This window comes from Lagopus leucura, unplaced genomic scaffold (genome assembly GCF_019238085.1).
Source record: "Lagopus leucura isolate 7727_CA_CO unplaced genomic scaffold, USGS_WTPT01 Super-Scaffold_100157, whole genome shotgun sequence".
Taxonomy (NCBI): domain Eukaryota; kingdom Metazoa; phylum Chordata; class Aves; order Galliformes; family Phasianidae; genus Lagopus; species Lagopus leucura.
Window position 1 is genome coordinate 2,871,168 of NW_024962334.1, and position 13,416 is coordinate 2,884,583.

Here is a 13,416-nt window from a genome sequence, read left to right on the forward strand (position 1 = left end):
TGCTTTGCTCTGGCATCTGGACATGTCTGGGTCTTATGAGGTGACTGCAGGAAGATTAGATTAGGAAACACATGAGTGATGTGAAGTTTGGCTATAACTCAGCATCCTTCTATTAAACAAAATAACATGCAAGCATTTCAGATGAAACTTCAGATGAAACTGGGAGGTGATTGTCCCTCTCTACTCGGCTCTTGTGAGGCCCCATCTGGAGTACTGTGTCCAGGTGTGGAGCCCTCAGTACAAGAAAGACATTGAGATTTTGGAAAGGGTCCAGAGGAGGGCGACTAAGATGATCAGGGGGCTGGAGCACCTCCCCTATGAGGACAGGCTGAGGGAGTTGGGCTTGTTCAGCCTGGAGAAGAGAAGGCTGCGGGGTGACCTCATTGCAGCCTATCAATACCTGAAGGGAACCTACACCCAGGAGGGGAGTAAACTCTTCAAAAGGGCTGACAACAGCAGGACTAGGGGAAATGGTTTTAAGTTGAAGGAGGGAAGATTTAGGTTGGATGTTAGGGGGAAGTTCTTTACTAGGAGAGTGGTTAGGCCCTGGAACGGGCTGCCCAGGGAGGTTGTGGATGCCCCGTCCTTGGACGTGTTTAAGGCCAGGTTGGACGGGGTCCTGGGCAACCTGATCTCAATGTGGATGTTTGGTGGCCCTGCCAGGCAGGGGGGTTGGAACTACATGATCCTTGGGGTCCCTTCCAACCCGGGTGATTCTGTGATTCTGTGAAACTTGTAGGAATTTTGGTGTGGCAGGTGTGTGGAGGCAGTGAGCTGGAGACTGAGCACTTGAGGCCTGATCACAATTGCTAAAGATGGCAATCTGATCTACCTGCACTCAAATAGATTTGCATGACTTGTCTTCACCCTTACAGGGCTTTTGAAAAACTTGACATATGCATGTTGGCACAGCAGCCTCAACATTTATTAGAGAAAGAGATTTCTATAAGGGGGCTTAGATTTACTTTTCCTCTGAAAAGCATCTTTAGAAATACCCTGCAATCTGCAGGAAGCCAAGACTGAACAGAAGAGAAAAGCACTTCTAAGTATTCCAAACGAGACATCAATTACAGCCATTTTGACTGTTTGTTGACCTAAACTAGACCTGAACCTCTTGATCTAGGCTGAGCAATAGCCAAAACTGAATCCAAGCTCAAGCAGAAGGGATGTTGCTGACCAAATCCCAAAATGCTGCAGTAGAATTGGAAACCAGCAAGGGCACAACTGTCCCACAGGATTTAGGAGATTGTACATTTTTTCCTCTTCCAAAACCTGGAACTCATGCAGTTTTACAGCTTCTGTAGAAAAGGACCTTGTGTTAGATATCATCTGTGCTATAAAAAGTATTGTTTGGGGTGAGCCCCTTACTGTTCAGAGCAATTGATCCCTTGAACACCTTTGTGGGTGCCAGATTTAGAGCCACTGACACATGTCTGATGTTTTAAATGTCGGGCACCCAGTGCATGTACAACTGAGTATGGACCTAGAGAAAAGTGATTCTGCAAAAGCTGATGAACCTTGTGACCCACCTCTTTGAACAATGCCCTTAAATGTGTTTCAGCCCAACGTGTGTGGAAGAAGTGTTTTAGAAAGTTTTCCTGGAAACTGGTGAGTTACAGGGGCAGCAGCAGGTTATGATGGGAACATTCTGAGTCTTGGGTGGGAGAAATTTGAGGTAGCTGGAAAACTGTAAGGTCAGCAGTGTTCTGGATTGTTGCTTAATAAAAACATTCATCCAGTGTGGTGCTATTATGAGAATACTGACAGCAGAAGTAAATAAAATTAACATCAGCACTTCCAGTGTGGTGATCATTATATAATTAACAGGCTTCATTTTTCGTGTTTTTTGCTGTGTTCTTGTTTTGTTCTGTTTTTGTCTTATAGCTACTTTTATTTCAGATATATAGCAGCGAGAATCTTTCCACTCACTCTATACTATCCCATTTAGTTCCCACCATTCATTTCATTGCATCCCATACATGCCATTCTTCCACTGAGCTTGATTAATGCCAATTTCTCTGCAGTCATTCCCTCAGCATGAGTAAGATGATGACCATATTTCCTCTTTATACAGGAGAGTATCGAGGCAGGGGATAAGGAGACAACTGGAATTGCTGAGAAAGAGAGCGAGGTACATATGAACAGCCTCAGGAATTTGGTTTTGCTTTAATATCTTCAAGAGGAGCATGGCAAAAATATATATATGACATTTGCATGTTATCAATATGCAGACAATACAATATGACTGTGACCCAGCTGTGGTACCAGAACATTTCTCATTCAGTGCAAGACCTACCTTAGAAACTGACTGTTGCAGCAGTACAGACAGATAAATATTTTGGGACAGAAAACAATACAGATCCATGAACAGAAAGTGGCATAATGCTGTTTCAATTGATATTTGTGGTAAAGAGAGAATATGCTGCGTAGATTCACAGTAGCTTTTACATTTTCCTTGAATTTGTTTGTCTAGCCTTCCTCTAAACATCTTCAAAAAAAGAAAAGGAATTTTGATTCATCATTTGTTATAAATAATATTTATATAAATATAAATAAAATAATCATGCTACAAGTTCATTTTCTAAAATACAAATCTGGCATTGAATTGGGTAAATTACAAAGCAACTGAAAAACTTGGTGACATAATTTCTCTTTAGGTGGGCATGTTGAAATCTAAGGGTTGTATGGTTGTGTTTTGCTTATGTAAAGCAAGACACTATGAATCCTTTTGTACAGAATTGAAACTGTAATGTTTTCGAGTGGGCATGGAGAGCAGCACAGGAAGAAGAGTTACCTATTAAATGCAGGAAGAGAAGTAGGGAATGCGAAAGAAATTGTTATTCCTCATTGATAATTGCTTAGAATCTGTATCTCAAAGAGCTGACCAACTGTTTGATTATGTTATTTCTCTTAGTGCCACAACATATACAAACAGATTATAAACTGTTTTCTACTTGTTTTGGCTTCATGGTAGGCTCAGCTGTCCAAGCTTGGGTTTGTTACACTGATGTAAACAGGCATCAGCCCTTCTGCAGTCTGGGATATGTCCATGCTTTGTGGCTACCCAGGGTACCCTGTGTTGCAGGGAAGCAAGATTTGCAGCCAGCAGCTGTCCCTGCTCGGCAGCATGGCTGAGCCAGGATGATGTCCCACTACCATGGGCTGCTTTCTTGCTGTGACCCGTAGCCCTGCCTCACTGGTGCCATACTCCTCAACAGCCTGCTGTGTAGAAGCCAGGGGAATTATACTAAATAGAATTTACAGGATGGGAGAGGTAGATCAAACCCAGTTTCTATAGCTACAGGTGTTGATGTGCTGCAAATGAGTTGCACTGCTTCTCTAGTATTGTCTTATCACTACCAAGTCTGGGCCAAGGAACGCCTTGCTAACCCCTGAGCACAAAGGCTAAGCCTTTGAAATGCATCTTTCCTCTGTTTTCCAAACAACGTGCCCTCATAAAGTAACTTTTATCTGGTAAGTTTAACCTGTTTAGAGGAGCAGTATTACTGAATGCAGAAGAGATGCTGTCAGGGATCAAGCTGTTTGCTAAGATGATATCCTGGCTCCAGTGGAGGACTGTCCTTCTGATGCAACGTTCATAACCAGTTCTTCAGTATTACTCCAAAAGCCTTCCAAGACTTGTCAAGCAATTGGTGTGCTCACTAAAGCATGATAGTTAGTTCTTGATCTTATATTAGGTGGCTTAGCTATAATTATGACTAACTGTCATAAAAATTACCCAGTCCTTTTCTAAATCAAGCCATGGAGCAAGATCTTCAGCTCTGGAACACAGGGAGAGCTCAGTGAGCTCCTCCCAGACCTCCAACTGCAGACTTGGTAGCTCTCCTCCTCTTCATGGCCTCACTCTTGCTGCTGCTGAATCTGTGGCATTGCACTGAGCTGACAGTGGTGTTAATTAGAGGATAATCCAACCAGCTGCATCCTGGGTAAAGAAGCATTCACTTTTACTGCAATTAAAAGTCGTGTGGCTCTTTTATCACAGCCTTCATTATATTGGATGACCCTCGTTTCTTCTTCTGCATGGCTGTGCAAATTTCAGTAACACTTCTGTAGGTAGCTAGTTTAGGATACTCTTAGTCTGTGTAATGTTACGGAAAACAGGTTCTCAAAATGAAGACAGGAAATACCTGCAAGTACGTGGCCCATTGTAGCTGGGTGTGGGATTCTTGCTGTTCTGATTTCAGTGGAATTGAGCCTCCCTCTTTTTAGTTTAGTTCTTTTTCTTCTTCTTAATCAAAGATATTTGATACTAATAGTGAGATTCATTCAGCACTAGGACACATGCTTTTGTAAAAGTCATTTTTTAATTACCCATCTTGCTTTGGTTTGGATTTCTAAGACACAGGAAATACACAGTTCTGCATATGTGAATGTGTTGTACATGCAGTGAGTTACAGCTACAGCTGTTGAGAGCATCTCCCTTTCAGTGCTGACTATCTGAGAGCTGACTCATGTAAATTAAAATTCTCCTCCGCAGTAAAAGAAAATTGGCCATACAAATCCAATAAGTAGAAAATAAATGTTGATCCTAATCACAACAGACAGCAAGATCAATTTCTGCAGCATGCTGTTAGAAGCACATGTTATAAAATCAATCTGATATGCATTCTGTTCCCCTTCTTTCATACTGGTCTCTTCCAAGGCTTTCACATCCACTATTTATTTGAATACTAGCCTGGGTCAAGATTGCTAAAGTGGTAATACTCTGTGAGACAGATTTGCATGCCTTACAAGTCACAGGAGAAATTGTCAACATTCATCCATGTCTTTTGACATTACTTCTGTTTGTGACAGAGCATCCTTCCCTAGCAGAATTTTTAGTTGAAGCTAAAATTTCTCCAGTGATTGCTGCAAAACACTGGAGTATTTTCTGCTTTCAAGGACTGCAGAAGAATTTATTTATCATAGCAGATAATATCAGTCACTGGGGTAGATATAGCTAAAACAAAATGACTGAAGAATGATCGTGAACAAATGCAGGCAGTTCAAGTTGAGCTCAGATAGCTGCATTAGTCTCATTCATAGGTGGAAAATCAAACTGAGAAAACAGAGCATCAGGCTGTTAACTGAATTTCTGCTAAACTTAGCTTGACATTGGTACCTAGAAAATAGCTTTTTTTTAGTGTTAAAAACTTCCTGAAGTTAATTGAATTGACAGAACGTGGGTTTTTTATTTACCTTCACCATCCAAGCCTTAGGATTAATCTGCAGTAAACTCAAGTATATCGCTGTAAACAAATACCAGTATATACCAACACAAATGTTAGGGTGATACATAAATTATCTCTGCTGGAGGAAGGATTTAACAATGGCCTTTAGGAAGGTACTTTTCTATTCACCTTTCAATAACTGAAATAAAATGCATACTAACTTTTCAACACAGACTAATGACGAATGATTCAGTCATATCAAATCTACTTGGGTCTTTATTTACGTTTCTTTCTTTTTTTAAATTGGCCTAGCTATAGGCTAACATTTTCTAATACCTGATGACATCTGAATATTTCTAACCTTTATCTAGCTGTAGAGTATATTTGCTTCAGCTAATATAGCCCAAGTTGCACATCTCTGTTCAAAAGGACTCTAACTAAGGCAATGCTCTTGAAGGCAGTCCAGGTCTAGAGATTGGAGACAGCAGCTGGAGAAGACTTGCAGCCTGTTCCTAAGAACAGACTTTATGTAGCACAGTGGACCTCGGGACAGTTTGCCAAGCTTCAACTCACCTTGAACCTGCAGGGAATTTCTCACACCGAACTGCTTGGAGGCAAATCAGCCCTGAGAATGCAGTCCCATAACTGTTACAGAGAGCAGTGGAAGGAGCCTGTTGTGAGAAAGAAGAGACAGTGAAAACACATGAGCCTTGAGAAATTTTTCCTACACTAGCAATACCCATCTGAAACTCTACTGCATGTTGACAGGAAGGTTTTGTAAATGTCCCTCTCCTGCCTGTAAATCAGCTTTGTTGTGCAAGCCTACCCCTGTGCTCCCCACATGGTGCTTCAGGTATAGGATGGCAGCTTCTGGTGCTGCTTTCCCCCTTGGGTCAGGAGAAACCCCAGTGAAACCAAAGCCAGGGGCCAGCAGCAACTAAAGAGATCGCAGAGTACAGGATATCTCTAGCTGATATTCACAGCTCGTGTCCTGAAAGGTTTCTCCTTTTATTCTGCAGGTGGTGAGTGCTGCAGATGGGGCAGTGGCAGTGGAAGACAGTGTGGTGGTGGCAGCAGGAGCTGGTGAGGGTGCTGCTCCCACTGAACAGGAGGCTGCTGCTGAAGGTGACAAACCTCAGGGAGAAGAAAAGGAGGGTGATGTTTCTCAGGTACCTCATGTTGTTGTGTGGGTGAGCATTAGAGGAATCCAGCCAGATCCAGCAGCTCCCAGCACAGGCAAGGCTGATGCAGCTCCATGCCCCCAGGGTCCAACAAGCAGTGAGGATGAGCATGTATTCTCAGTGCACACACAGAGCACACACAGACATGATATTTGTGCATACACAGACGGCTGTGGAAATCACAGACAGGCACACGGGGTACTTGCACAAACACAAGCATTACCAGAAGCCTCATCACGTTCTCCTCTCTGGCTGAGCAGGGTAGAGATCTACTAGTGAGAATATATATATTTGTATATATATGCTGATGTCACTCAAGTCCACTCACCTGAATGTCTCCAGTGGCTGGCACCTGGATCTCTCATGTAGCTGGCAGATGGGCACACAGGCCCTGCAATCCATGATCTGACCCTAGTGCACACACGGGCAAGAACAAAAGACAGCCCTCACCCTGGAAAAGAGTTAGCAAGCAACTTAATGAGAAGATAGGACAGACCACACTCATCAGGTGCAGGACGTGGCCAGATACTCATTTGAACTATCCACTACTTACATGCAAGCAGCCCATTTATGCTGTTATCTGTGCCTTTGTTGTCCCACACTTGTTCCCCCCCAGATCACCTCAATCCACCCACTGCTTTTGGTTTCTCCCTTCAACATCCCATAGTAAGTCTTGTACAGTAGTGTGTCCCATGGCTCTAGGCAACAACCTCCCTCAGTCCTGAAGGTGCTCTAGTGTATGATGGATTTCACACCTGGACACTGGGACAGCCCTGAAAGAGGTCCAGGTCACTTCTGCTTTTGCACCTTGTGTTCCTCTAAGCTCTTAGAGCTTTTACTTTTCTGCACAATTATTGTTCTCTGTCTTGATGTAAGAATCCGACCTTCAGCAGAAGTAAAGAAACATGTTTTTCAACTTGAAATAAAGTACGAAATACTCTTGTGGTGTTTTTGTTGTATTTTATTTCTTTTCCTAGGAAAAGGTCAGCAGCATCCCTTCAGTCGTAATAGAGCCAGCATCGAACAATGAAGGGGAAGGAGAAGAACATGATGTGATCATGAACGAGTCCAAAGATGCTGCAGCAGAGATGGGCACTCAGGGCACTGACAGTGAAACTTCCCAAGTTGGAAGTGAGCAGAAACCAGCTGAAGAAATCCAGACTGCACCTTCTCGAGATCAGCCTTCATCAGCAGGAGACACAGCTTCTGACATGCCACCGGGCTTTCTCTTTAAGGTCTGCTTGTTTGTTTTTCTTTTAGACATCTTTTCACATCTAGCTTCTGAGGATGTGTCTGAAAATTGAGTCATTACAATGGTTTACTGAGGCCAAAGGATGCCTAGTTTCACAGCCACATGCTTGCATGTGCATATACTCACCCAACCTTTGTTTTTTCTCCATACATGAATTTTGAGAAATATATTTTCTGCACTTGGATTTTGTTGGTTACATCCCTCTGTAGCTGTAAGAATCATTAGAGGTCTCCTTTCATCTCGCCAAATCAGTACTGACAGTGAATCTTTTAAGTAAAATTCCACTGCCAGCAATTTAGACAGCAGTATCATATGATCATTTGCTACCAATACCGAAAAGGCATTTTTCTGGCCTGAGAATCTGTAGAGGAAGTTCCAGCCCTATTGAAATCTATGGGACTTCAACAATTCTCTGTAATGAAGTTGAAGTGTCATTTTATGTCCTTAGTATTACTATACTTACGAACTGTTAGGGTATTCAGACAGAAAAGTTTAATGAAGCTTGTGGGAAATTCTCTCCTTGGCTGGTAAGAGCCACAGAGATTCCTGGTTCACAAGGTTCTTTTCACTTCAGAATCAGTGAGCAGGAGAAACGCTCCTTGAGGATAGATGAACTTTATATGCTCCCTACTATAATTTGCATGCTTCAGACTAATTAGTCCCATAGCAGTCCATAAATATGCCATTCTTTCTGATCCAATTTCATTGGTCGAGATTTTCAGCAAACAGTGAGAATAACATTAAGGTTAGAGTGACCGGTATTGTGCAGTTTTGGTGCAGACCTGCTGCCACAGTTCATCTTCTGTTTTTTGTCACGCTTCCTTGAGTCAAACATAAATAAGAAGCGGCAGGATATATGACTGCCATCTGGTTCTCGATGCTGTGTTATTTCATTATTGCAGAGTTACCATGGAACTGTCTGTGCCTTTGAGAAAACTAGGGTAGTATCTCTCTACAGGAGGAAGAGCTATTTAGTTACAATGGTCTGTTCACGGCAGTGTACTAACTCCACAAATGTTTTAATAATCACCTCTTTGAAAGAGATATTTTTGGCATTCCTATCTGCCAGTGAATGGGAGTTCTTTCCAGGACAGACAGGAGTTATGGCTCCCATTATTAACTTCTTTTATCTTATATTGAAACCGGTGTTGTAACCTCACTCTAATTTCCAGGGATGTTTACACCAATAATAGTATCTAGCAGACAACATAAGTAAGGGTCTGAAATAACATTTCCTGTGATTCTTTTCCAAGCTTATTAGCAAAATGCTGCCATCCCTCTCCTCAGGTCTAGTAATGATAGTGGGAAATGAAAGCAACTTCCTTGCACGATAGGAATAATGTAACAGGACTTGTCCAAGAGGCATAACCTGTGGGATTCTGCAACCTTGGGAAAGGATGTTTGGTTTCTTTCAGTAGTTTCAGGAAGATTTACTGAAGCTGTACCTGTTTCTTAAGCTATAAGTAGAAGCTTTGATGTGAACATTAACAACTTGAATGTACGTATCTATGGCCATATATTTCCATAAAGAAACAAGTGGAAGAGTACATTTTTCCTTTTTTCACAATGTCACTATTTTAATCATTTCTGTATATTTGGTATTTCCTTTAGGTTGAAGTTCTGCATGATTTTGAGGCAGCTAACAGTGATGAGCTTAATTTAAAACGAGGGGATATTGTACTAGTAATTCCTTCTGAGACCACAGCCGATCAGGTAACAACATGATTATTTATTTCTTTTGTTAATGTTTCCCTTTGTCACAGTCTTCTTCTCACTGCTTATAGTTAATTTGAAATGTTGATTCAAAACATCTTTACTGTTAGAAAACACCAACATTCTTATTTTGCCCTTTTACTTGGTTTAATTTGTGACCAAACAGCACAGTTAACTAAGCTAAAGTCCCAGGTATGTACTACCAACAGGATCCAACTTCAGCACATTTTTCTAGGCACTTTTATGTTACTTTGTAGTGAGTTTTATACAGGCTTACATACATATGTAGGCTTAATACAGAAGATGGCTTACAAATTGTGCATCCTGCTATCATTTTGTTGTAACATTGGGTCAGAACTGATCGTATATTCCCCATATGTTCAGAGTTTTACACAGAGATCTGGAGAAATATACATTTGCCCAGAGAGAGCACTGAGACTGCACACAAACAGTTCTGTCCTGCAGCCAAATGGCACAGAGGTGTTCCTACATGTCCTGTGTGCCTCTTGGAACCTGAGCCTCACACAGCAGTGCTCTTGAGCTGCACCAGCAATCACTTTGTCTTTGATGCAAGAACCCAACAGCTCAATGTCATTTAAGATATTTTGTTTTAACAGCGTGTTTCAGGTTAATTTTTAAACAACTTAATTCCACATGCTATATTGATTTGCAGTCAAGTGAATTAATTTTTGACTACTCCTTGAAGAGAAGACCGCCTTGTACAATTAGTACGAGCTGCTTCGTGGCTGCAGTGGCAGCAAGTGTTGATGAAAAATATCCCACTGAACTAGGGGCTGGGAGGTTGGGGTCTGAATCCTGCACAGTGAGATAGCAGGTGCTCTGCTCTGAATGAAGAGCATTTCTTAAAATATGCCCAGATAGTGTCTAGTGTGTATTTGGAGAGCCAGAAACTGTTCATTATCTAAGCTGAACTCTCTCTTAATACAAGAGACAAGTAATTGTTTTGGTTTTTGATTCCTTTTTATTATTGTTTCTGAATAAAAGATTATTTTTATTTTCCTTTTCACTAGGACACTTCATTATTTTTGTAGGGACAGATTCTCTTATTCAAACTGTGCTGCGTGACACCTCTTGGGCTGCTCAACTGATTTTATTGTCAGTATTTGCAGAACCTACTTTAAGGATATAAAAACAGGTTGTCTTCAGTTATTTTTTCTTATAATGTTTTGTATATATATATATACAATATATAAATATAAATATATATAACCTTTACTTGGTGAATCCATTAATTATTTTTCTCTTGTGGTGTGCATCCAAAAAGCCCATTAGCATTAATTGGAGTAAATCGTGTGCAGTGATGGAGAAAATAAAGCTCCATGTATTCGTGTTTCTGAGATCATTCTGCTCACATCTTTATTACTCAGTGCATATTTGCCCTTCGTGTTTAACATCACCATAAAACTTAATTTTTCTCTTTTACCGGATATTTTGCTGATTTACAGAGAGTATTTGATCTTGGTTCTTTTTTTCTCCTGCAAAATTGATCTGTCTAAAACCATCATTCTGACATGGCTGGTGCTGTCAGCCTGTGCTCCCTGTTCAAAGCCAACTAATCCCACCCAGTGACTTCAATTTTTTTCCATAATTATTGAGTTGAAGTTATTATCCATTAAAACTTCAGTCCTGAGTAGAATCTACTCTGTCCATAGTAGAAAACTTCAGTTCCTCCGTCTCAGGTTTTCCAAAAGGTGAGCTTCAAAAATGTTCTGCCAGTTACTCCATCTCTTTTTGTACTTTCAGTAGAATAATAATGAATCAGCATTAGAAATTCCCTGTTAATCATCACTTTACTCTGACTCCTGTTCTTAAAAGGAGCAAAGCACAGAGTTAGTCATTTGGTGAGATGAAAACAGGCTGATCACTGCAAAAAATACTGACTGGATTTTATTCCAGGTGAAATGGATAGCACTTAAGAGAACCCAGCACTTTCCAATAAGAAATCTTCCTTTTGATTGATGGTGCTGCTGAGGGTTTGGATTGCAGTGTTGCGTGTCAAGATCTGGCTTAGGCTAAAGTTTCCAGGAATGTTTGAAAAAGGTAGTTGAATATCAACTGACTTTTAGTTTCTAGAAATTATGATGGCAGAGAAAACAAGAACTGTTATTTCTTCTGACTGTCAATACAGGAATGAGAGAAAAGAACTCTCAGAAAAAAAAAAAATCAGATGAAAACATTGATTTTTTTCCCCTCATCTGTGGCATTCTATAATGATTCTAGCACACTGCTATGCTCTTACTGTGTAAGTATCCCAATATTGCTGTGAGAACTTTGAAAACATCTCCACATGCATTTGCACAAATGCAGATTTGCTGTGACACTGGATGACTCCAGAGGCTGATTATCCAATTTTCAGTTCAGTTGGAGGTTAGGTGGGTTAAAGGCCATCTAATGTGCTCACAGTCTCACAAAACCATGGCAGAACAGAGAAAACAGTCTGTGCAAAATCAGAGTATGCTGTGTAACAAATCACCACTTCTTTTAGCCGTATGGCTCTAAAACTTCTCTGGGCTTGGAGTATGTAGAAAGAAATGGGAGAGACCTGACACTGAGGATGCTCTGTCTTTTCTCTTTCAGGAGGCTGGCTGGTTGACAGGCATTAAGGAATCTGAGTGGCTTCAGTACAGAGATGCAAATAGTTATAAAGGACTTTTCCCAGAGAACTTCACACGCCACCTGGAATAGTTCTTCTCACAGGCACATGAATGTGGTTTGAAGCTCAGTCAGTGGGTTCTTCACCTCTTTGAAACACAGGAGCCCACTTTTTCTGTAGTTCAGGCTGTTAATGGTTTACAGATCGGTGCCAGACAAAGATTGTTGAAGCATATCAAAATGAGCATGAGTGCAAACAGTTAAGCTAGCAATTTCTGAAGCAGTGCGTGAAAAAAAAAATCAAATAAAAACAGAAATGTCCTTTATTTGTTCACATGTACGTGGCAACAGGTTTGTTTGTGCTTTGTCAGAGCTATGGTGATCCTGTATTTGGTCCTTTCCCATGAAATCCAAAATTAGCCTCCTTGATACCAAAACCTTAACTTCTCTGCACTAAGTGTATTGTATTGAGTTGCACTGCAGAAAATTTAATTAGTAATCCTGTAGTAATGAGGTCAAACTATTATAAGTTTCATGTGTTTAAAAAAGATAATTAACTGCTGCAACGTTTTTCAGTGTTACTTTTGGACATGCATAGTATATATACACAGGAACTTGGGTGTGTATATATAAGTGCATATGGGTATATATGCATTTTAACAATTTCATGGTAGTTCTTTGACTGTGTAGTGTCATCAGTACATGCATTGCTCTCTCACTGTCTGGCATTACAGGAAACAGTTTTGTTCCAAAGCAAAACTAGCTGCTCCATTGCCAAAACACTGAACAGTATCCGTGTTAGTAATGTGAATTTTTCATTCTGAGATGATGAATAACATCATTTTCAAAGCTGCTAAACCTTTGAGAAGGCATGGCTCGGTTTCCTCTTCCAGCTGCAGTAGTTACAGTGAGATAATCTGGAAGGGGAACTGTTACGATGCTCATCTATAGTTTTTTATTTAATTGGCTGAATAAAAAAAAAAAAAAAAAAAAAACACAACAAAATTAATCTCTGAGAAATAAACATATTTTCACAATAAGTATTTATGCAGCGTACCTTCACAAATCCTTTTAAATGAAGATATATAATGTATCCTTATCAAAAAGTCATCTGTAACTTATGTTTTCCAGTGCTGTGTCATTAAAAATAAACCTTTGATCCAAAGACGTTTCATCTGTGATGCTTTTGAAGTTGTGTCACAATGAATTTCACGTGGTTCCTGTGTTCTATTAGGGAATCTAATTTTAATTTAATGCCTCTTTTTCCAAAGAAACACAGCGCAACTGGTGCACCATCAAAACTCCTGCTTTCAACCTCGAGATTCCAACAGGTCTGATTCCCAGCTCAACACATCTCCTGGCTGCTCTTCCTGGAAATGGGCTCTGGCCACCAGCAGCAACAAGGGAACTTGTCTGTGCCCAACTGTCACTCAGACTGCTACCTCTTATTCGTTTCTTGCTCGTCCATTCATCTTGTGTGAAAAGA

At 40.7% G+C, this 13,416-nt stretch overlaps 1 protein-coding gene across 2 annotated transcripts in view; it reads left to right on the forward strand.

Annotated features, from left to right (window-relative positions):
• The window catches only part of AMPH (amphiphysin), a 103,014-nt gene extending 90,089 nt beyond the window's left edge, over positions 1 to 12,925 (forward strand). The window contains exons 18-22 of one of the 2 annotated variants that reach the window (XM_042888606.1): positions 2,075 to 2,131; positions 6,191 to 6,340; positions 7,330 to 7,587; positions 9,216 to 9,317; positions 11,916 to 12,925. In XM_042888606.1, coding sequence (XP_042744540.1) covers positions 2,075 to 2,131; positions 6,191 to 6,340; positions 7,330 to 7,587; positions 9,216 to 9,317; positions 11,916 to 12,023 — 675 coding nt within the window. In that variant the 3' untranslated portion in view covers positions 12,024 to 12,925. The remainder of the gene's footprint in view (positions 1 to 2,074; positions 2,132 to 6,190; positions 6,341 to 7,329; positions 7,588 to 9,215; positions 9,318 to 11,915) is intronic. The other variant, XM_042888605.1, reaches the window with a different exon arrangement.
• The last annotated feature ends 491 nt before the right edge of the window (positions 12,926 to 13,416 follow it).